The 24224-nt window shown below is 45.2% G+C and overlaps 2 protein-coding genes and 1 long non-coding RNA gene across 3 annotated transcripts; 2 read left to right on the forward strand and 1 right to left on the reverse strand.

The window, feature by feature from the left end:
- Positions 1-332: 332 nt before the first annotated feature.
- Positions 333-3724, forward strand: SMDT1 (single-pass membrane protein with aspartate rich tail 1). The gene is made up of 3 exons (XM_027968167.2): positions 333-558; positions 2032-2172; positions 3478-3724. Exons 1-2 carry the CDS (start codon positions 373-375, stop codon positions 2167-2169), a joined length of 324 nt encoding a protein of 107 aa, XP_027823968.1. The 5' UTR covers positions 333-372; the 3' UTR covers positions 2170-2172; positions 3478-3724.
- Positions 3725-4766: 1042 nt separating this feature from the next.
- NDUFA6 (NADH:ubiquinone oxidoreductase subunit A6) lies at positions 4767-14592 on the reverse strand. Its single transcript, XM_027968166.2, has 3 exons — positions 14439-14592; positions 5674-5789; positions 4767-4972 (listed from the first exon to the last, which is right to left on the reverse strand). The coding sequence occupies exons 1-3, from the start codon at positions 14575-14577 to the stop codon at positions 4841-4843; spliced, it is 387 nt and encodes a 128-aa protein (XP_027823967.1). The 5' UTR covers positions 14578-14592; the 3' UTR covers positions 4767-4840.
- Positions 14593-14782: 190 nt separating this feature from the next.
- LOC132659504 (uncharacterized) lies at positions 14783-21865 on the forward strand. The gene is made up of 2 exons (XR_009600042.1): positions 14783-15009; positions 16658-21865. It is a non-coding gene; the product is annotated as an uncharacterized LOC132659504 (long non-coding RNA).
- The last annotated feature ends 2359 nt before the right edge of the window (positions 21866-24224 follow it).

A 24224-nucleotide genomic window follows, 5' to 3' on the forward strand; every position in this document is an offset into this window, starting at 1 on the left:
AGTGTTTAAAAAATACGACAGTTTGAAGTTCAGTTAAACTGGTCTTTCATTTCAGTAACTCCCTGCTCGGCCAAGCCCTGGTTGTCCCGGGTGCGGGAACAATAACAGAAATCTGCAAGTTCCACAGGAACAACCCCAGTCAGATGGTCCCATTCACCAAGCCTGGAATGAGGGATGTACCCGGCCCTTGGCGTCATCCTCGTGACGTCACCATGTGCCGCAGCAGGAACTAGGCGCACTGCGCAAGTCTGTGAGCCGGACCTCTCGTTTGATATCTACAGACTCGCGAGGCTTGGGCGGCGTTCTTCCTGAGGGTGTCACTGGGGCCGGGCAGTGGGGTACTGGGGCCCGGACTAGGGGCGGAGCTGGGAGATGGCGTCAGGAGCGGCTCGGTGGCTGGCGTTGGTACGCGTCGGATCTGGGGCTTCCCGAAGCGGGCTGAGCCTGAGGAAAGGTGGTGATGTCTCCGCCGGACGGAGCTGCTCAGGTCAGAGTCTGGTACCGACGAGGTCAGTCATCGTTACTCGCAGCGGCGCCATTTTGCCCAAACCGGTGAAAGTGAGTGTCTGCCTGGAGGCGGGGCGAAGGGGCCGAGGCCAATCATTGTGGGGAGTGTGTGCAGGTTGACGCTGATCGACAGGAGCAAAGGCCAGTCGAACGACTGCCTTAGAGCGGAAGCCGTATCAAGGACAAAGTTTTGCGCTGATGCACTGCTAGTTTTGACAAGTGGGAGGAAGTGGCTGGTTGAGTTAGTAGTCGCTATTGAGCAGGGTACAGGGAGACAGAAGATGGGGGTCAAGAGCGGAGAAAGGTGGCACTTTGCACTAGTTCATCCAGAGGAGCGCAGTGCCCTGGCTCTTTGGAGCCAAAAGACTCGGCTTTATGCATACAGTATAGACAAGTCTTGTTACGTCTCTACTTCGTAGTTGATGGGATGAAAAACGAATTTGTAAATAAACGGTTCCTGGGACAGACCTTATCATTTTGTGTTTGGACCTAGTATTTAATTCATGTGACTAGGTGTGCAGGGAATTATTACAGTCTGTTTTTACAAGTGAAAAATGAGGGGCCAGAGTAGTGAAGCCAGTGTGCAAAGCTAACAGCTGAGTTAGGTTCTGAAATTCAGACTTCCTGTTGGTACAGCTCCCACCACCAGATCCTGTTTTCCCATTACTGAGTGTTATTACATGCCCTCAGTACCCTTGGAGTTTTTTCAGTAAAATAAGAACAATCCCTTATACAAGGGTTTTTTTTTTTTTTTTTTTTTTTTTAAATTCCAGGGCTGTGTGAGAGTTGCAAAACAAAAACAAATTACTTTAAAGCTATTTTGGCCGACGCAAGCTTACACAGAATGAGTTCAAGCCTGTTTCACAGCAAGAAACAGGGTCCATGTTAGGGGAAAGCTGCCTTTAAAGAGGCACGATTGAAAAACATTTTTTTGCGGGGGGAACCCCTGTAAGGAAATAATGAGAGGAAATGTTGAGATTTTATTGGAACTTCCCAAGTCTATTTAAAGTCTTTTACTATAACGACATACTCAATTTTCAAAATACACCTGTTTCTAAAATGTAATATAGTGAAGTCAAATTTGTCAGGCACCAGGGAACCAGTTAAAGAACTGTACAGAATCTCTCTTAAGTGTACATGTTCATAATTTTGTAATCCGTTTGCATGTATTTAGTGACTTAACCCAAGCAGAACTGAACTATTATTTCCCTTGTCCACCTCCTAGTACTTTCTCACTTGTTTAAAAGCATCTGCAAGTAATTAATAGCTAGTGCCCTAATTTTTAGATGTCTGGAAGAGTGCCTTGTCTTTTTCTTTCTGGTAGACAGTTTGATGGCCATAGAATCACTTTATCTTTTCTTCTAATCATTTTTCTTGCTCCAAATTTTTCCAAGGACTTTAAAATCAAGTTGCTTATGATAAATCTGAGGTCCACAGGAGGGAATGCCCCTGAGAGGGCCAGGCCCTGTGTGGTCTTGCCAGTGGGCCCTGGCGCTCACAGCCAGCACTCTTGACTCTCTGCAGATGTCCTTCGGCCTTCTCCGCGTGTTCTCCATTGTGATCCCCTTTCTCTATGTTGGGACACTCATTAGCAAGAACTTTGCTGCTCTACTTGAGGAACATGACATTTTTGTTCCAGAGGACGACGACGATGATGACTGACAGGTAAGATTTGCTTCTCCCCCACATGTGGACCAGGAGCCCGAAGTGGGGTGGAGCATCGGAACTGTGATGTGGTTTGGACACTCCCAGCAGGAGCACAGACTTTTAATGAATAGACACACTTGCTGACTAATGTCTTTTATGTCACCTTTTCTCTATGTTGGATGAAGGAAATTATCTTATAGACTTACAAATTCACTGGGATCTCTTCTAACCAGCTTGAATCCCAACCACCCTTTTCTATTTGCCTTTTGAAAGTGTTAGTCGCTCAGTTGTGTCTGATTTCTTTGTGACCCTGATGAACTGTAGCCCTCAAGGTTCCTCTGTCCATGGAATTCTCCAGGCAAGAATACTGAAGTGGGTAGCCATTCCCTTCTCCACGGAATCTTCCCTTCTGACCCAGGGATTGAACGCTGGTCTCCTGCATTGCAGGCAGATTCTTTGCAGTTTGAGTCACTAGGGAAGCTCATTTGCCCTTTGTGTACCCTCAATTCTCTCAACCCACAAACTTTGTAGATAATTTAATATGCCTTACACACCCATCACAGCTTCATTTCACCAGCTCCACACTGAAATTTAGAAACTACAGGTCCTTATCAGTGAGCTCGTTACCAGTAGTCTGTACACAGGCGCTGCAGCCTGGCTCACACACTGCTCACAAACCTTTCCCCAGGGCCAGATCCATTCAGCTTTCTTGTGTTGACTTCCAGTGCCCTAGTATGTGCTGACTGGCTGTATTATTGTTGTAAATAAGTACCCTCCTGACTCTTTGGTCTGGTTTTTAAGGCTTGGCATGATCTGGTTACACCTGTTATTCCAGCCTCATCTTCCATATTAGCTTCCACATAGCTATCCCCGGTTATTCACTGTTTCTTGAATTCCCCCCCCTCTTCCCCACTCCCAGGCAGTAGCAGCCCATCGTTCCTCCTGACTGAAAGGCTGTTTCCCACTGTGCTGTTTCTGCCAGTTCTTCACTATCTTTGATGAAGGTGTCTTTCCTCATCCCTCCACTTGAAAGTGACTGCTCTGCCCCCTTACTGATCAGTACCTCTTGTGGTATTCAGGATTATACTCTTAAGATATACCCTAAACTCCACTCAACTACATTCTTGGTGCAGGAAACTTTTTTAATATCTTTGGGGCCCCAGTGCAGGGTCTGGTGAATGTAAATATTGAATGAATAACTGAATGTACTCAAAGCTGCCTTTCTCCTGCCATATTTGGTAGGGCCTCTGTGGAATTCTCTTTCAGTATATGGTTAGAGGTCTGTTCTGTCAGCCAGTTCATTGCTGCTTTCCTTTTTTGCAGGGCCTGGAGGAAGGACAGAAAGGAGAAAGCCCTAACTTAAGAAATGGTGATGCTTGCAGCCTCTCCTCCTTTCCCATCCATAGATGGGCCCGGGGAAAGCCCTCAGCCTCCCAGTCCCAGTGAAGACCCCTGCATGGTCTGCGACCACAGCCCAAATCCCCAGGCTCTGGGAGGTTCCTGGAGATGTGCTGTCCACTGAGCATAATCAGATTATGAAAAAACAAAATAAACATCAGCTCTGTGTGAAGATGGCTGAAGTCTCTCGAGTTGGCTGTAGCTGCAGTTTCTTGCCCCTGCCGTCCTATCTCTTATCTGCTGAACAAATAGGTCTTTGATTTACAACCCAGGGTCTTCAGGCCCCTGTGGATCCACAGAGGAATTTGGGGAACCCGGGACAAATTTTCATTATTTACCAAAGCCTAACAGCTGCACCGGGTAACTAAGGCTGAAGCTTTTGTGTTGAGTAACACTGGCTAGCTATTACATACAGTCAGAAGCAGCTTTGAGTGTTTAAATAAGTCCTTGAGAAATAACCACTTTTTAGCAAAAGGTGGGTTCCTTAGCTGAAAAAATAATAAAGGGGTTGTTGGTGCTAAAAAATTTGGGACTCCTCAGGGTGACTGTACCTACAGATACTGAAGCCCCTTCTCCAGCATTTAGACTGTCCAGGGATGGAAAAGACCACCACCGCCCAGAGCAAACAGTTCTTTCAGTGGGGTCAAAATGTATTCTTGTCACTTGAGCTACACCTCAATTCACAAAGGGAATATTTCTGTTCTGTGTGTGCACTGAACAGCTGTGTCTCTAGCAGAATGCCTGAGAAGGAAGTTAACTGCATTTTAAGGACCAGCACTGTTGCAAATAGAGGGCTAGCCTGCTGAGCAGACATTTTCTTCAGAATCCAGGGAAAAATAGCCCAGCTTGTCAGCTCTACCTCTCAGCCTCTTGGTGCTGCTCTAACCCTTTCCAATAGTAAGAGCTGGTTAAATTTGGACAATCTGTGGCATTACACCAAGCTATCCACTCCTGGTGGCTATAGAAATAGTGAAGTTAACGAAGCCATCCAGCACCATACCCAGAATGACAGTTTCTGAGCAGATGGCCTCTTCCTTTTGTTTACCGACATGCAAGGCTCAGAGAAAAGAGAATCTAATTTACTGGAAACACCACACTTCAGGAAAAGGGAAAGAACAGGTGGTGTGTATACCGGACCCAACTTGTTCAGACAAAAAGTGAGAGACTGCAGAAGTACAGCTTCCCACTGGGAAACCAATGGAATATCCTGAAACGACCGTCATATATTGAGTTTATTTTTGCTTTAAAATATTTAAATAGCAACATGCACCTTTTCCATTGAGTGATTTCACGGGTCGTGCCCAACATAGAACTTGGACAGGAAATCCTTTGGCCTTGGTGCTTCTGTTTCGTGGAAAAACCGCATAACATGTGTCCGCTGCTTCCACACGTTAATTGTTTCTTCCAGTTCCATCTTTCCCTGTACAAGTGAGGGGACAGGTCTCAGTCAAGAGTGGCTGGGTGGAAGGAACAACACTGAAGGCCAGAGTTAGATCATCTAGCACTGACTTTTTGAGTGACCTTGGGCAAGTAATATGCCCTGTCCAGACCATAGTTTCTGCATCTGGAAAATGAGGTGGTAGACTAAATAATCTCTGACGCCTGTTAAATATATATATTTTTAACCCTTTGGCTGACTGGTTCCAAGGGGATAACTTTCGGCCACCAGGCCTGTGCCCCGTGACTGCCTAACCTGACTGGCTTAATATGTGCCATTCTTTCCACGTTACTGGCCCACGCTGAAGTTGCCACTGATGCTAGTGAGACAGACCAGAGAGACGGAATCAAGCCCACGATCTGACTCCACTTACTCGGCCAACTGGCCTCTTCTGGCTGTAAACTGGCAACGTGGTGAAGCGGTAACTTGCATGAATGAGGTTCAAGAAGAATTCAAACTTCCCTCTTTTTTTAGTTTTAAAATGCAAACCCCAGTGAATTTTCCCTTGAATAATCTTACAATCTATTGAACCAGGTGAGAACCTCCAATCAACTGTTCCTTTGAAACACTAGGTAACGGTTGCTGACCCAGTTGTTGCTTTTAAACTTGGTGATAAAATAGTCATCTGGAAAGCTCTGGACAAGATGATTCCTCTTTTAAATCAGTCAGGGAGCGTCAGTTACCTTAATTACCAGAAGATCAACCACCCTGGGGTCTGTGACGTGCGCATTCTTCTTAAACATTTCCCGGACTTTATCCCGTCCCTGTTTCACAGAGATGTCTAGCTGGAATAAATGCACTAGAGAGAAAACACCATTCAGGGTAGAGATGGTTAAAATGTGCTTTTAAAACACTGAGTCAGTGTCACTCACTGAATACACAGGTTGCCCATTCACTCCATTCACCAAATATCAGCCTGACCCTAAGCGAGCTACTTGAGGATGTGAAGAAGCGTGAGATACGATGCTATCTCAGGAACTTAAGTTTTGTTTGGGGAAACAAGCCCACTGCATTTGAAGAGGCAGCACAGCACAGCTCAAGAATATGAATAACCTGGGTTCAAATCCCAGCTGTGCCGTCTATCAGCTCTATGATTCTGTATACATTAACTTCTCTCTGCCTGAGAGTATTTATTTGCTGGTGAAACGAGGAGAGCAGCACATATTAACTCCAGAGCGGCTGTGAGGATTCTGAGAGAAGGAAAGATGCTTAGGCCAGTGCCTGGCATGGAATAAGCTCTCAATAAACGTCAGCATTATTATTGCAAAGAACAACTGGCAAGAAATGCAGGGCTGACATTAACATACAATGATATGGTGTTGGTTTGTGTACCATGCAAACTTAAGAGCCGAGGGAGACTACTGAGTGTGCAGGTAGGGAAAGGTGGCAATCCAGCAGGCAGTTACTACCATGTTAGGTTTACCAGGGGGAAGGAGAGGGAAGTGTAAGATGTAACAGCTCCTGCTTTCTAGGTCTTAAACCCACCAGTGCAAATACTGAAAAAGTCACAGTATTCAGTAATCCCTGATTAAGTGCTAAAACAGTGGGACAGACTCAGTGACCTGGGAGTCCGACAAAGCATCTATGTCTTTGAAAATTAGGTTTTAGTCATTTTATTCTCATTTTCTGGCAGTTGGCCTTCAGTGGATTTGCTGATGACAAAGACATGAATGAAGCCTTGTACGTTAGGTAGATGGGATGAGGGGAGAAGGGGGTACATGAGGCTAAGCGGACAGCATAACCAGGCTCATGGGCTAGAATGAGCACTGTGGTTGAGACCAGCGGGCTCACTGGTGAGAATACCCTGCGGTATGGCCATTCCTGTGACAGGTCCACTCTAGTCTATGGAGCTATCACAGCCAGCTCTGAAAACCAGGAGGGCCATCTCGTGACTGAATTAACCAACAACAAAGTGTGAATCTTTAATTATACAGGTAGCTTAGTGACAGCAATAGCAAAATAAAGCTGCTGCTGAGGGAAAGACCATGCCAAGCTGACTCAACCAAAGAATAAGCAAAAGCAGAATCTAACAGGAGAAACTGCATCCCAGCTTTACAGGGAAGTGTTAACAGAGGGTAGAAGATCACATGAGAAAGAGAAAGTCTCCAGTGGGGTGCTGGAGCAGCCTGCCATGATGCGCCAGTTATACGCAGCTCTTGCCAAATGTGCCATCAGCGACTTCACTGAGAGCCTAAAGTCAACCGTGGGGGGAGTATTCACGGCACTGAACATGGCAGGGGCTTTCCTGGTGGTCCAGTGGTTAAGAATCCGCCTGCCAATGAAGGGGACACAGGTTCGATCCCTGCTTCAGGAAGATCCCACACGCTGGAGCAACTGAGCCCCTGCACCACAACTATTGAGCCCACGCGCCTCGGGCCCATGCTTCCGGGCTAAGAGAAGCCCGCGCCACAACCAAGAGTAGCCTCAGCTCTCTCACGGCAACTAGAGAAAGCCCGTGAGCAGCCACGAAGACCCAGCACAGCCAAAACACACCACAGTATCACATTAGGAATTTTAGAAAGGGGCCAACAAAGAGACAGGAAGACAGAGACGCAAATTAATGCAAACTAACATGAATCCTGAACGTTGGGATCTTACCACTGGAGCACTGTGGGGACTTGCCTGAAGTCGGACAGCTGATCTCTGGCAAACGCAGGCCAAGAACCCAGGTTGCTGGCTCTTTAATTTACAATTTTGTGTTCTTTAAAGAAAAGGAGTATAAGGAATCTTCCCCTGCTGTCAGTGCTTACCTTTCCTACATTTTCATACTAGAATTCAGTTCAAAATAGGAGAAAAAACCAAGGTGTCTCTATGCACACGAGGGGAGCTGTGTCCACCCGACTCCCATTCCCCAAGGTCTCCAGAACCACACACCAGCACACTGGGTGTTATGAATCTTCTCAGGAAAATGTTCACAGGCACAAAGGCAAAGTTTTGCTTACAGTGTTGCTCAAGGACACCGCAGTGCCCATCCTCTCAGGTTAAGAATCCTTGTTTCTAAGGAGACAAATGCCATAGCTTTGACCCAGCTGTCCTCCTCCTGTCGCACCCCCCTGAACACACCCCTTCACCACTGAGAAAGGCTGTGGGAAGCGAAACAGGAACAGCTAAGCAACAGTCTGCTGAACTGTTTTTTGGTCTAAATCCATGGTCGTCAAACCTGTGATGATTCTGCCCACCAGAACATTGGGCAACGTCTGGAGGCATCTTTGACAGTCACAGCGAGGGGGAAGAGTGCTGATGGCGCCACTGGGTGGGAGGCCAGGCATGTTGCTGAACATCCGACAAGGCACAGGGCGGTCTCCACAACAAGGGCCACCCGGCACAGATGCTGCTGTCGAGAAGCCCTGGGGGAAACCAATTCCAGCTGCTCCCTCTCAACTCACAGATTCCTGGCTTACTCTTGGAATCCTAAATATTTTAATTTCAATTTTAAGAACATCTGTGAGGCTCAAAAGGAAGATATGAAAGTGCCCCTTCTGGATGAAAGGGACTTCCACGGTGCGTGTCTTCAAGTTAGTTCAGGCTTTTCTGAGTCAGGAAGGCTCGACACATTAGGAAGGAAGACACTGGGACAGTTTTCAGTCATTTGCTCCACTTCATTTTGGGAGCATTTATACCAAGTGCCAGGAGATTCTTAGGTGGGAAGGTAGCATGGTGTGATGAAAAAGAGCATGGGATCTGGGGTCAAATGAGCTGGGTAAGGTCTCCACACCATCATGAACTATGACCTTGGCTGGGGTACAACCTCCTCGTCTGTTTCCTCATCTAAAACATAGGAGAGAAAATAACCTCTGACCTCACTCCTTTAAAGGAATGTGGTAAAAATCAAGTGACAACATCTTATCAACAGTAAAGTACTGATACAGGGTTAACTGTCGAAAATTTCAGCACTTATTTCCCATACCTCTATTATATTTGGAGTTTTAATGATCTGGTTATATGCCTACTTTCCTGACTAGACCATAAGACTCTTGAAGGCAGGGTTGTGTTTTAATCACTTTTCTATCTCTCTAGGTATCTAGTACTGACCCTGTAGTACAAGAAGTACCCAATAAAATAGGAATTTAAATGAATAGTTTCTATAGAAATTCTCTGTTACACTGTAACCAGCAAGCAGCCAGTATTATTTTTTTCACAGGAGGGAAGCTGGGGTGGTTTGGTTCTGTGCTTCCATGCAGAGGCAACCACCCAGGCAAATGGTAGTCTGTTCCAAGTGTGCAGCATAACTGGGCCCTGTGAGATTCAGGGAAGACCACAGCAGGAGCCGAGCTAAGCATCACAGCTGACAATCAGGGTCTGATGGTGTGATGTGAGACAAGCTGACGTGCCTCAGTTTTCTCATCTGTAAGCCAGGTAAACAACTGGAACCCACACTACAATGAGGCCTCTGGCATAGTGCCGGGCCATATGTTTGCATTTCAATGAATGTTGTGTGTGTGTGTGTGTTCCGTTACTCAGTCGTGTCCAAATCTTTGTGACCCCAGACTGTAGCCCACCAGGATCCTCTGTCCATGGAATTCCCCGAGCAAAACTACTGGAGTGAGCTGCCATTTCCTCTTCTAGGGTATCTTTCCAACCCAGGGACTGGACCCAGGTTTCCTGCATCTCTCTGCACTGGCAGGCGGATTCTTTATCACTGAGCCACCTGAGAAGCCCCAGAGAATGTTGCTCAGGCCAGTGTGTACACTGGTGTCACGATATGCATCACTGGGGATTTCAGCTGAGGATCCAACTAAGGATTGGGAATAAGCAGAAGTATAGTATTGATATTAACTAACATAATTATTAGGCAATTGTGCAATCTCAAAAGTGACAGAATGATCTTGGTTCATTTCTAAGGCAAACCATTCAAAATCACAGCAATCCAAGTCTATGCCCCAACCACTAATGCCAAAGAAGCTGAAGTTGAATGGTTCTATGAAGACCTACAAGACCTTCTAGAACTAACACCCAAAAAAGATGTCCTTTTCATCAAAGGACTGGAGTGCAAAAGGAGGAAATCAAGAGATACCTGGAGTAACAGGCAAGTTTGGCCTTGGAGTACAAAATGAAGCAGGGCAAAGGCTAACAGAGTTTTGCCAAGAGAATGCACTGGCCATAGCAAACACCCTCTTCCAACAACACAAGAGACGACTCTACACACGGACATCACCAGATGGTCAATACTGAAATCAGACTGATTCTATTCTTTGCAGCCAAAGATGGAGAAGATCTATGCAGTCAGCAAAACAAGACTGGGAGCTGACTGTGGCTTACATCATGAACTCCTTATTGCAAAATTCAGATTTAAACTGAAGAAAGTGGGGAAAACCACTAGACCATTCAGGTATGACCTAAATCAAATCCCTTATGATTATACAGTGGAAGTGACAAATAGATTCAAGGGATTAGATCTGATAGACAGAGTGCCTGAAGAACTATGGACGGAGGTTCCTAACATTGTACAGGAGGCGGTAATCAAAACCATCCCCAAGAAGAAGAAATGCAAAAAGGCAAAATGGCTTTCTGAAGAGACCTTACAAATAGCTGAGAAAAGAGAAGTGAAATGCAAAGAAGAAAAGGAAAGACATATCCATCTGAACGCAGAGTTCCAAAGAAGAGCAAGGAGAAGTAAGAAAGCGTTCCTAAGTGATCAATGCAAAGAAACAGAGGAAAACAATAGAATGCGAAAGACTAAAGAGTTCTTCAAGAAAATCAGATATACCAAGGGAACATTTCATGCAAAGATGAGCACAATAAAGGACAGAAATGGTAGGGACCTAACAGAAGATATTAAGAAGAGGTGGCAAGAATATACAGAAGAACTGTACAAAAAAGATCTTCACGACCCAGAAAACCACAATGGTGTGACCACTCACCTAGAGCCAGACATCCTGGAATGTGAAGTCAAGTGGGCCTTAGAAAGCATCACTACAAACAAAGCTAGTGGAGGTGATGGAATTCCAGTGGAGCTATTTCAAATCCTGAAAGATGATGCTGTGGAAGTGCTGCACTCAATATGCCAGCAAATTTGGAAAACTCAGCAGTGGCCACAGGACTGGAAAAGGCCAGTTTTCATTCCAATCCCAAAGAAAGGCAATGCCAAAGAATGCTCAAACTACCGCACAACTGTACTCATTTCACAGGCTAGTAAAGTAATGCTCAAAGTTCTCCAAGTGAGGCTTCAACAGTACATGAACTGAAAATTTCCAGGTTTTCAAGCTGGATTTAGAAAAGTCAGAGGAACCAGACAGAGATCAAATTGCCAACATCTGTTTGATCATAGAAAAAGCAAGAGAATTTCAGAAAACCATCTCCTTCTGCTTCACTGACTGTGCCAAAGCCTTTGACTCTGCGGATCACAACAAACTGGAAATTCTTGAAGAGATGGGAATTTCTCTTGAGAAATCTGTATGCAGGTCAAGAAGCAACAGTTAGAACTGGACATGGAATAACGGAATGATTCCAAATTGAGAAAGGAGTACGTCAAGGCTGTATATTGTCACCTTGCTTATTTAACTTATATGCAGAGTATATCATGAGAAATGCCAGGCTGGATGAAGCACAAGCTGGAATCAAGATTGCAGGGAGAAATATCAATAACCTCAGATATGCAGATGACACCACCCTTATGGTAGAAATTAAAGAAGAACTTAACAGCCTCTTGATGAAAGTGAAAGAGGAGTGTGAAAAAGTTGGCTTAAAACTCAACATTCAGAAAACTAAGATCATAGCATCTGGTCCCATTACTTCATGGCAAATAGATGGGGAAACAATGGAAACAGTGTCAGACTTTATTTTTTTGGTCTCCAAAATCACTACAGATGGTGACTGCAGCCATGAAATTAAGATGGTTGCTCCTTGGAAGGAAAGCTATGAGCAACCTAGACGGCATATTAAAAAGCAGAGACATTACTTTGCCGACTAAGGTCTGTCTAGTTAAAGCTCTGGTTTTTCCAGTAGTCATGTATGGATGTGAGATTTGGACTATAAAGAAAGCTGAGCACCGAAGAATTGATGCTTTTGAACTGTGGTGTTAGAGAAGACTCTTGAAAGTCCCTTGGACTGCAAAGAGATCCAACCAGTCTATCTTAAAGGAAATCAGTCCTGAATATTCATTGGACTGATGCTGAAGCTGAAACTCCAGTACTTTGCCCACCTGATGCGAAGAACTGACTCACTAGAAAAGACCCTGATGCTGGGAAAGATGAAGGCAGGAGGCGAAGGGAATGACAGAGGATGAGATGGTTGGATGGCATTACTGACTCAATGGACATGAGTTTGAGTAAGCTCCAGGAGTTGGTGATGGACAGGGAAGCCTGGCATGCTGCAGTCCATGGGGTTGCAAAGAGTTGAATACAACTGAGCGACTGAACTGAACATAATAATTACAATGATGAATGTTAGATATGAATGAATGTTAGTTATTATGAATACTTTTACTTATTCCCCATCTTTAGTTTGGATCCTCAGGTGAAATCTTGTGGTGGATATCATGACACCAGCGTACACAGGCCTGAGCAAACAAGCTGCAGATTACTGATCCTCCGCACAAAGATGCTGCACCCCCTTGGCCCCACTACATGGAATCTCCCCTGCTCTACAGGCTCCTATAATCCCCTGGTTTCTCCTCCTCTTCTCAGGACCCTCCTGACTCTGGGCTTATCTTCTCAAACAGTATTTGAGGGACAGTCTTGAAGGGTGTTGGTTCTGAATTAACTGAATACCTGGGTTCTAGCCTCAGTTCAGCCATTGATGTTTTACCCTTTGCAAAGTATTCTTCCTGTCATCTGGGTCTTGTTCCCCACCTCCTGTCCTCCCTGCAACAAGAAAACATTCTTGGGTACCCACGAAGTGTTCTGCCAGGCAAACCTATTTTCTAAACATCTGCATTTGAATACACACACCACCTCACACACTAGCGACAGTCACTGCCCTATACTTATCCATCTGTTCCCTGGAGGTCTGTGAATTTGTAGTCCCTGAGCCCGCGGACCACTCAAGTTTCTCCCTTCCTTGTATCCTATGGGTTTCAAGTTTAAATTCTGATCCTTGAAAACCTCTTAAAAAGTCAGCCTGAGGGCAGTGACACTGTGGAGCAGACACAGCTCTCATACAGTAAAGAGCTGGGTTCTGCATGGAAAGTAAGCCCTATCAGTAACAGTAACAATAACAAGACAAGAGGAGCTGCCAGCATTTAAGGAGTGTCTAAATGTCAGACCCTATGCCAAGTACTTTAGATGCATAAACTTATTTAATAGAGCAACTGTCTGAAGAAGGTACTATTATCATTCTACACATGAGGAAACTGAGGCATAGTGAGATGAAATAGCTTGCTCATGGTAACACAGCTAGTAAGGGCCAGGGTTTGGAGGCAAGTCCAGATAACTACATTCTCCTGCTTCTCACACACAGGCAAGGAAGCGGCAACCCTGAGAGCTCTGGTGCTCAGGTCATTTAAAAACACGTCTCCTCTCAAACCACCAGTGGCGGCCTCCATTAAAACACACTTCTCCAGCGGATCTTTCCAACCCAGGGATCGAACCCTGGTCTCCAGCATTGTAGGCAGATTCTTTATCGACAGAGCTAGCAGGGAAGCCCTAAAACACCGTAAGTCAGATTAGACAATTACAAAATATGGACAGTGCCTGACATTTGTACTGCCCTTGACACTTTGCCCAACTTTTCTTTGGTCAGGGACACTGGGCAGCAGCACTGATGGAGATGCCAAGACAAAATCTCTCTGAACCCAGGGAACTTATGTCTAAGTCCTTCAGGAGGACAGACTGGTTCTCTAAGTGAAGACAGGAGTTCTGGTGCAAGCAGGGAAAGGAGTTCCTAAGGAATATTAGGGGCCTGTGGAGCTGGGTAAAAAGACCTGGGAGACTGCAGAAGGAGGCCACCTAAACCGGAGGGACTGGAAAAGGCACCACCATCTTTCTGGATGACCTTGGGAAACTCACTTCCCTTCTCTGGTACTGTTTCTTTGCGGTCGATGTGGGAACCAGGTGGTCGCTGAAACCCCACAACCCTTCTGTTTATATAACCTAATGGGAATCTGTAAATACATTCAGGAACTCGAGTAGGGCTCCAGATCCACCAGGGGCGGGCCCTCGGCCGTGCACAGATCACTTCGACTCTAAGTGCCTCGACTGCTTCATCTACAAAACGAAGTGTGTCACTGACAGTCCCTGCTCTCCCTCCCAAGGGTTCAGGAAGAATTAGGGGGCCAAACAGCGAGGGCTCCTAGAAACGCGGTTCCGACCCACAGCACGGCTGGTATGGCCCCCGCGCAGCCGCCAGGTCAGGTCCACCAAGGCTCGTGTGACCCTACTCGCCTGAAGCGCTCGGAATCACCTCTGCTCAAGTTGGTGACCTCAGCTCGGCCCGGCAGAAATGGGAGGCCGGGACGGCTGCGACCTTGGGCGGCTGCCTCCCGGGCCCCGCGTGAGCCGCTGCCTCTCACCAGTGTTCGGCACCTCCCGATACCAGGCGCGGTAGAGCTCGCGCACCCTCCGCTTGGCCTCGTTCATGTCCCGACTGAAAATAGGCTTCACCGAGGTGCTGGCTGCAACAGCAGCCTGCCGGAGTCCACTCGCCGCCATCTTGCTGAGAAAATCACTTCCCAGCTCCACCCCGTTTCAACCTGTAAGTGCAGCCGAGGTACGAATCTTTTTTCTCATTGGCTAGAACTTAAAGTCCCGCCCCTAAATGCCACTGGTGGGCGGGTAAACGGATACAGAGCTCTCTGATTGGCGGGGAAACCCCTCTCTCTGGGTGGAGACAGGCAGGTGTAGGCTGCGCATGCTCACCTGCGGAATCGTACGGCCTGCCGTTGGGCGTCCTAACTGTTGCCCGACCGCGCTGACAGGGGGCGCTCAGGCCCAGACTGGCGGCAGTGCCCGAGCCTGCTGACCGGCGTCCACTGCATCACGCCCGCGAGCCGCTCCGGGCGCTGCTGTGGTAACGTACATCGGCGCGCGCTTCGTGGAGCTTCTATATCAGCTCGCCACGCTCGGGTCACGGGCCCTCCTGAGGTAGATAATGGCGCCTGGGCTGCTGTGTCGTCGGCCTGGCCCCTCTGCAGATTTTCTGCAGCTGTTTTTCCCCACCTTTAAGCCAACTCTTTCGAAGCTCAGTATAGAAGTGCACGCGCTCTCCTGGCCTTGAGCTTCTTTGTGCTTCTCCCCAGCCCAGGGAGGTAGCTTATATCATCTGTTCCCATTTTAGATGGGGACGTTTTCATCCCAAACTCTGGATGAAATTCTGTGAAAACAGCCCAGAATTTTGGAGCTGGAAGGAACCTTGGGTCGTCCATTCTGGGTACCTCTCTTTTTCCTGGTATTTTTCTATTATTTATTTATTTAGTTTTCAGCCACGCCTGCGTGGCAGTGGGGTCTCAGTTCCCCGACCAATGGCCCCTATAGTGGAAGCTTAAAGTCTTAACCACTGGACTGCTGGGGAAGCCCCTTTCCTGACATTTGTCTACTGAGGCTATCTCTGAACGTCAGGGGGAGAGCCTAGAAGAGTAAAAGGAAAAATAACAGCTAACAACATATCAGGCGGTGGGTAGATATTGTTAGTCTTCCTTCATCTCCTAGGCCAGGTAGGTCCTGTTAGCACCCCCATGTTACAGGTGAGGAAGCTGAAATGGTGCAGGCTAGGTTACTTGCCATTTTAGGTTCTGCACCAGACTGACTGCTGTCTGGAGTCTTATCTATCTCGTCTGGAGTCTGTCTATCTCTTCTGGAAATGCATTTGACAAACACCTTATGAGTGTTAGGGAAGGAGAAGTCAGGGCTGAACTTGGCTTTGAGACCTCAGCCACCATAGGGGATGGACCTGCATCTAGCCTAGTCTTTCCCATTGTAAAGGATAAAAAACTGGATTTCTCCCCTTGTGCTATTTTTTTAGTGTACATTGAAGTGAGTCGTGTGTTTAAAGAAAGCATGTAACGTGTAAGTTATAAGGGATAACAGAATGGGAACTTTTGAACTTCAATACCCGCCTCAAGAAGTTGTAGTACAGTTAAGATTTATGTAAAGTGTTCAGTTCAGTTGCTCAGTCATGTCCAACTCTTCGTGACCCCAGGCCTCCCTGTCCATCACCAACTCCCAGAGCTTGCATTTAAAGTGTGCGGTGCTCCTGTTAACCACTGTTTTACATTCTTCAGGCACATTAACTAGTTGAAGCTTCCCGACACACCTGTGAGATAAATGCTGTTATACCATTTTACAGATTAGAAAATTGAAACACAGTGGCCAAGTTACTTGACAATATTGGACTGAGACCCAGGTAGCTGACCTGGTTCGAGCTCCTGCCTCCTCTAGGAGTAACCGCTATCATGAATTTAGTGTTTAATATTCTTATCCATTGAAAGAAAGTAAGGTCTGGACTTCCGTGGTGGCCCAGTGGTTAAGAATCTGCTTGCCAAATGGATTTGATCCCTGGTCCAGGAAGATTCCACATGCCTCCAGGTATCTGGGGCTTCCCTTGTGGCTCAGCTGGTAAAAAATCCACCTGCAATGCGGGAGACCTGGGTTCGATCCCTGGGTTGGGAAGATGCCCTGGAGAAGGAAACAGCTACCACTCTAGTATTCTGGCCTGAAGAATTCCATGGACTGTATAGTCCATGAGGTCGCAAAGAGTCGGACACGACTGAGCGACTTTCACTTTTCTTTCTAGGCGTCTAAGCTGCCGGGCCCTAGCACCCGGGAGCCACAACTACTGAAGCCTGCACAGCTGGAGCCTGCGCTCTGCTGCAAGAGAAGCCGGTGCTGTGAGAAGCCCATGTACCACAACGGGAGGAAAGCCCACATGCAGCAATGAAGACCCAACGTAGTCAGAAATAAATGAAGTCTGTGGGGAAAAAAAAAATCTCTAAAACAGCTCACAACTAGAGGGAGAATATGTGCAAATCATCTATTCCATAAGGGACTTCTATCTAAGATATATAAAAGACTTACAACTCAATTTTTTTAAAAGCCCTATTTGAAAATAAGCAAAGGCGACACCACCAAATGCTCATGAGAATGCAGAGCTGCAGGAACTCGCACTGTTGGTGAGAATACAGCCAGTGCAGAAAACAGCTTGGCAGTTTCTTACAAAACTAGCATACTCTGGACTTGCCGGTGGTCGGGGGTTAAGACGTCAATCTTTCACTTCACGGGGCTCAGATTTGATCCCTGGTTGGAAAACGTTAAGATCCCACATGCCATGAGGCACAGCCAAAACACAAAAAACTAACATACTCTTACCATATAAGCCAGTAATCACACACCCTGGTATTTACCCAAATGAGCTGAAAAATTATGTCCACACAAAAACCTGCACGTGGATATTTATAATAGCTTTATTTATAGTTGTCAAAACTTGGAAGCCACCAAGAAGTCCTCCACAAGGTGAATGAATAAATAAGCTGTGATACATTCAGACAATGGAATATTCTGGAGCAGTAGAAAGAAATAAGCCATGAAAAGGTGTGGAGGAAACTTTAATGGATATTACTAAGTGAAAGAAGTCAATCTGAAAAGGCTACCTTTATGATTCTAGCTACATGACACACTAGAAAAAGGCAAAACTATGGCGGCAAAAAATCATTGTCAGGGACCAGGGTGGAGGGAGAGAGGAATAAGTGCAGTGCAGAGGTTTTAGGGCAGTGAACCCATTGTGAATGATACTGTAATGGTGAATACATGTCATTATATATTTGTCCAAATCCACAGATTGAACCCTAGTGTAAACTATGGACTTTGAATGGCAATGATGCATCAATATAGGTTCTTCCATTTTAATAAGTTGTACCACTCTGATGGGGGATGTTGATAGTGAGGGAAGCTGGAGAGTGGGCATGGCAAGGGATATGTGGAAACTGTACTCCACTCAGTTTTTCTGTGAACCTAAAACTGCTCTTTTAAAAGTTGTTTTTTTTTTTTTTAATGGGCAAAGGCTTTGAGTAGCTGTTTCTGCCAAGAAGTTATACAAATGAGTGGTAACACATGAAAAGACACTCAACATTATTAGTCATATGTAAATGCATATTAGAAAAGCAGAGACATTGCTTTGCCAACAAAGGTCTGTCTAGTCAAGGCTATACTTTTTCCAGTAGTCACGTATGAGTGTGAGAGTTGGACTGTGAAGAAAGCTGAGCGCCAAAGAATTGATGCTTTTGAATTGTGGTCTGGAGAAGACTCTTGAGAGTCCCTTGGACTGTAAGGAGATCCAATCAGTCCATCCTAAAGGAAATCAGTCTTGAATATTCACTGGAAGGACTGATGCTTAAGCTGAAACTCCAATACTTTGGCCACCTGATGCAAAGAGCTGGCTCATTTGAAAAGACCATGATGCTGGGAAAGATTGATGGCGGGAGGAGAAAGACAACAGAGGATGAGATGGTTGGATGGCATCACCGACTCAACAGGCATGAGTCTGAGTAGACGCCGGGAGTTGGTGATGACAGGGAGGCCTGGCGTGCTGCACTCCTTGAAATCGCAGAGTTGGACATGACTAAGTGACGGAACTGAAATGCAAATCAAAACTATAAGAAGATACCATTTCTCACTGACTAGAATACATGCTTTTGGTGGGGGATATTGATACAGGTTAAGGAATAACTGCTTTTCTGTGCCCCCTCTTGCCACTGTTGTTGGTGCCCAGTGAATGTTAAATTGGGTTGAATCGAAGACTTCAGCATGTAAGAGACTTGTGCTGCTGGCAGTGGAGTGAGAACTAGATCCCGGAGCTTTTACCTGGGCCTGATGTTTTTCTTCTGCTCCATCCCTCCTCTCACCCTCCTCTCACCTTTTGGCCTTGATTTGAAGCTCGTCTAAGATGGTTGCATCCTTCTTCCTGAGACCACCTTACAATCAGAGATTCAAGCAGAGGGTCTTTTGGTTTCCAGTGGTATATGAGGTCATGGGGTCCCAAGATGGAAGCAAAAACAAGGGGGAGGTATCAGGAACTGATTCATGAGGGCTGAGATACACAGCCACACGTTGCCTTATACCCTTTTCTTTCTGGCCTCTATAGGGATGGGAAAGCAGCTTTTATAATTTTTCCTGTGTTATATTTAGGGACTTCTCAGGTGGGGCTAGTAAAGAACCCACCTGGTAATGCAGGAGACATGAGAGACACAGGTTTGATCTCTGGGTCGGGAAGATCCCCTGGAGAAGGGCATGGCAACCGACTTCAGTATTCTTGCCTGGAGAATCCCATGGACAGAGGAGCCTGGAGGGCTGCAGTTCATAGGGTCATAAATAGTCGGACACGGCTGAAGCGACTTAGCATGCACTGTGTTTTATACTACACGTGTTATTTATTTCTGGCTGTGCTGGGGCTTCGTTGCTCCATGGACTTTTCTCTGACTGTAGCAAGCAGGGGCTGCTCTCCAGGTGTGGTGCACAGTTTTCTCATTGTGGTGGCTTCTGTCGTTGCTGAGCACAGGCTCTAGGGTGTGTGGGCTTCAGTAGTTGCTCCTTATGGGCCCTAGATAGCACAGGCTCAGTAGTTGTAGCACACTCATGGGCTTAGTTGCTCCGAGACGTGGAATCTTTCCAGACAAAGGATTGAACCCATGTCCTCTGCATTGGCAGGAAGATTCTTAACCGCTGGACCACCAGGGAAGTCCCATACTGCACATTTTAAATTAAATTTATATGATAATTATGCATTCACATGTATAGAAATAACAGAGAAAGGTCAGATGCACATTTTACTCAGTTTTTCCCAATGATAACATACTGTAAAACAATAGTACCATATCACAAGGATACTGACACGGATACAGTCAAGATACAGAACATTTTCCTCACCACAAGGATCCCTCGTGTCACCCTTCTCCTTTGTTGTTGTTCAGTTGCTGTCATGTCCAACTCTTTTGTGACCCTGTGGACTGTAGCCTGCCAGGCTCCTCTGTTCATGGGATTTCCCAGGCAAGAGTACTGGAGTGGGTTGCCGTTTCTTTCTCCAGGGGATCTTCACAAGTCAGTGAAGGTAGAACTCGTGTCTCCTGTATTGACAGGGGGATTCTTTACCACTGAACCCCCTGGGAATCCCTTTCCTTGTTTATGCCCTCCCTAATCAGGAGACTCCACTTCGATAATTTTGTTAATTTCTAGAATATTATATAAATGAAATCATACAATATGTAACCTTTTAGATAGGATTTTGTTTTGTTTTCCCTCAACATAATTCCCTTGAGATTCATCCAGCTTATTTTGTGTATAAGTAGTTTATTCCTTTTTTTTTTTTTTCTGGAGTAGTACTCCATGGTATGGATTTATCACAAGTTAATCATTCACCCTTAAAGGACATCTTAAAGGACATCTGGGTTGTTTCCAGTTTGGGGCTATTATAAATAAAACTCTACATATTTGTGTACAGCTTTGTGTTAACACAAGACTTCATTTCTCTAGTATAAATGCCCTGGCGTGCAATTGTTGGATCATGTATTTGTTAAATATTTAGTTGTGTAGGAAACTACTAAATTGTTTTCCAGAGAAACTGTACCATTTTGCATTCCATTTAGCGATATATGAGTGACCCAGCTCCTGTTCTACTTTTGGTGCAGCAACTTTTTAATTTTAGCCATTTGATAGATGTGTAGGGATATCTCACTATTGCTTTAATTTACATTATGGCTAGTGATAAGCATCCTTTCTCATGCTTATTTCCCATCTTATATTCTCTGTAGTGAAATGGATTTTCATCTCTTTTGCTCCAATTTAAAAAATGTATATTTTTGCTTATTTATTTTTTTGGGTCTTCACTGTGTCATGCAGGATCTTTTGTTGCAACACAGACTGTCTCGTTGTGGCATCTTGGCCCAGTGGTGACTTGCGGGCTCCAGAACAAGAGAGCTTCAGGCTTAGCTGCTCCACGGCATATGGGTTCCCCAACCAGGGCTCAAACCTGCATCCTCTGCATTGCGAGGCATATTCTCAACCACTGGGCCACCAGGGAAGTCTGTGGCAGTGTTCTAATCAGATTGTTTACTTGTTGAGTTTTGAGAGTTCTGTGTTCTCGGTGCTAGTCCTTTGTCAGATACATGGTTTGCAAATATTTTCTCCCACTCTGTAGCTTGATTTTCTATCTTTTCATCAGAGTCTTTCACAGAACAGGAGTGTTTCATTTTGATGAAAGCCAATTTTTTTTTTCCTTTTATGGATTGTGTTTTTGGTGTCAAATTTAAGAATCCTAGCTGTAGGTTCAGCAGATTTTCTTTGATTGTTTTCCTAAGAGTTTTATGTTTCACATTTAAGTACATGGTCCGCTTTGAGTTAATTTTCATATGGGGCATTAACCTAGATTGAGGGATTTTTGTTTTGTTTTTGCTGATGGGCGTACAATTACTCCAGAACCATTTGTGGAAAACCCAGCTTTTCTCCACTGAATTGCTTTTGTACCTTTGGTCCAGTGGTAAATAATCCGCTTGCCAATGCAGGGAACATAGGTTTGATCCCTGGTGCAGGAAGCTTTCCACATGTATGCCAAGGAGCAACTAAGCCCATGGACCGCAACTACTAGCCTGCACTCTAGGGCCTACCAGCCACAGAGGCTGAGTCTCTGTGCTGCAGCTCCTGAAGCCCGCACACCTAGAGCCTACACCCCGCAACAAGCGACGGCGCCACGATGAAAAGCCCACGTGCTGCAACTGGAGAGTAGCCCCTGCTCGCTGCAACCAGCGGAAGCCTGCAAGCAGCAGTGAAGACCCAGCACAGCCAAAAATCACAATAAATCATTTTAAAAAGTGAATTCTAATAGTTCTCATAACAAGGAGAATTTTTTATTTTATCTATATGAGAAGATGGATGTTAACTGAACCTATGGTGATAATTATGTCACAATATATTTAAATAAAACCATCATGCTATATGTGTTTAAGTTTTACAGTGATATATGTCAGTTATTTCTCAATACAACTTAAAAACTAAAAATTATATAGTGAGAATTTTGATTGAGATTGCATTGACTATGGATTGAAATTGAATATAGAAATGACATCTTGGGAATCCCTGGTGGTCCAGTGGTTAGGATTCCATTCTTTCACAGCCAAGGTTGTGTGTTCAATCCCTGGTGGGTTTAATCCCTAAGAACTCACCAGCCGTGTGATGTGGCTAAAAAAAAAATTAGAAATGACATCTTTATACTGTTGAGTTTTCCAAACAGGAAACACAGCGTATTTTATTGCTGGGGTCCAGCCCCAGTGGATCCAGGGTAATTCGAAGGTGGGGACAGAGTCGGCGTCCTGGAAAAAACTTATTTAATTACAGATATAGAGGGAGATTAGAAACAGATAGTGTAGTAGGAGAATTAATGGAGAAAAGAGGCTGAATAACTGGTTTACGTGGAATACTAATCACCGCCTACGTAGGCCACAGGCGTCTTTCCATTCTCCCGAAGGAGAGGAGGCACTGAGGCCTCCCCAGTCCGATCTCAAAAGCCCAGGCAGAATTAGCAGGCTTGGTGAGTACCCACATTTCAGATGGAAATTTAGCCAGGAAAGCGGGGAGCCAGAAAGAAACGACACGGGGGAATCAGTCTTTCCAGAAACTGATCCGATTTCTTTCTTTTTCAGGTTTGTTTATATACCTTTTTGTTATACATAGGGATGAATACGGAGTCACGCGGGGGTCAGCAGACCTGACCCTTGTCACAATCAGGTGCTTCATATAAAATTATACAAAGGTCTTATGGGTTTCATCATCTTCTGGCCATGAGACCTGCTGACATTTTATGGCCCTTTCTGATACCGGTCAGTTAACCAGAAAACTTATTTTTCCAGGGGTGATTTTTTCTTAAATTAGGCGTCACCCTCCAAATAAAGTTGCATTCCTATAGAGTGAGGGTGTAGTGAGTTACAATCAAGAAAGGAATTTACTTAACCTAAGGTTTAACATGATTAATCTTAAAGGTTAATACTTATTTCTCCTATATGCTAGTTATATTCATTATAAGGGCAGGAATATGGAGATTTAGCAGCAAATATTGGCTCAACAAATGTAAACCCTTCACCAATGTTTCCCCTTAAGATCTATTTTGTCCTAAGATAGTGATAAAGTTACATTTTTGCATAGCAAGGACACTGATTTATAACAAAGTACAGTGATCTATAACAAAAGAGAAAATTCATTAACTCAAAAAGTCTAGTATTGCTAACATCGAAAAACTACTATATTTCCTTTTCTATATTCCAAATGCATTGATTAATGTATTCCCAGGTGCCTAAGGATATGGAGGCCTGATGGCAATCATTGACTCATCAATGAAAAAAGCCCTATGCTAGTACTCCAAACTCTCTGTGCTGTTTATGGTTGAGAGGTTGTCACATGAGCTAGTCTGTCAGCAGAGAGGTTTGACCTGAGACATCCTTGTCACACCCAGGGCAGGGAATTAGCAGTAATTATTGGCACGACAAATGAAGAAAAAAACCCTTCACCAATATAGTTCCTAATCGACTCACTAATACTATACTAATGATCTTCTAACGTCTCAAAAGAGCCTGTGTTTAGAAAGTTTTAAAACATCCCGTGCCTCTCACAGTTGGGAGGCTGTAAACAATCACATGCGGCCGGATGAGCCTGATCAGGCAGGCCAGAGAACCTTCAGAGTTCGTAAGTTGAAACACTCTTGTCACGCCCAGGAATTTTTATTAACTGGAGCTGCAAGTTAACTCCTTCTCTGAGAGAAATGGTTATGGGGGAGAGCTCCCCGTAAAGTACATCTGGTAGATGCTCGGGAACAGGGGGTTTCCTGAGGCTTGATCATGCCTTTGCGTATGCCAAGCTTCCTTCCTCATGACCTTTGCCATGGGCGGAGTTCCTCACACTGGCTCCCAACATTTTATACGTAGTATGTGTATGTATGTTCACACTCTAAGAGAAACTCAAGACCTTTGGATAGGGATCAGAGAACAGAGCATTTATTACTCACAAAGCATCTTGTACTTGTTCCCCACATTAACTCTATTTTCTGCTGTATCTGCTGTTAACCCATAAGTACAGAGATATCTTAATGTCAGATATTGTATTTTGTGTTCTAGAATGTCTATTTTATCTATTGCTATGAACAAATTACCTCCAAACTCTCAGCTAAAACAGTAAATATTTATTATCTCACAGTTTCCTGTGGACCAGGAATCCAGGTGAGGCTTATTTGCGTGCATCTGTCTCGAGGTTCCTCAGGAGGTGGCATCAGTCAGCTGGCACTGTGGTATCATTGAGGGCTCACCTGAGCCAGGGAAGAGAGTGTGAGC

The sequence above is a fragment of the Ovis aries genome, chromosome 3 (genome assembly GCF_016772045.2).
Source record: "Ovis aries strain OAR_USU_Benz2616 breed Rambouillet chromosome 3, ARS-UI_Ramb_v3.0, whole genome shotgun sequence".
Taxonomy (NCBI): Eukaryota; Metazoa; Chordata; class Mammalia; order Artiodactyla; family Bovidae; genus Ovis; species Ovis aries.

Coding starts and splice junctions, on each gene's coding strand:
- NDUFA6 (XM_027968166.2), bottom strand. CDS start 14,577: ATGGCGGCGAGTGGACTCCGGCAGGCTGCTGTTGCAGCCAGCACCTCG. Junction 5,790..14,438: donor TCGGGAGGTGCCGAACACTG/GTGAGAGGCAGC, acceptor TTTTCTCTCTAG/TGCATTTATTCCAGCTAGAC. Junction 4,973..5,673: donor TTGATCTTCTGGTAATTAAG/GTAACTGACGCT, acceptor TCACTTGTACAG/GGAAAGATGGAACTGGAAGA.
- SMDT1 (XM_027968167.2), top strand. CDS start 373: ATGGCGTCAGGAGCGGCTCGGTGGCTGGCGTTGGTACGCGTCGGATCT. Junction 559..2,031: donor TTTTGCCCAAACCGGTGAAA/GTGAGTGTCTGC, acceptor GACTCTCTGCAG/ATGTCCTTCGGCCTTCTCCG.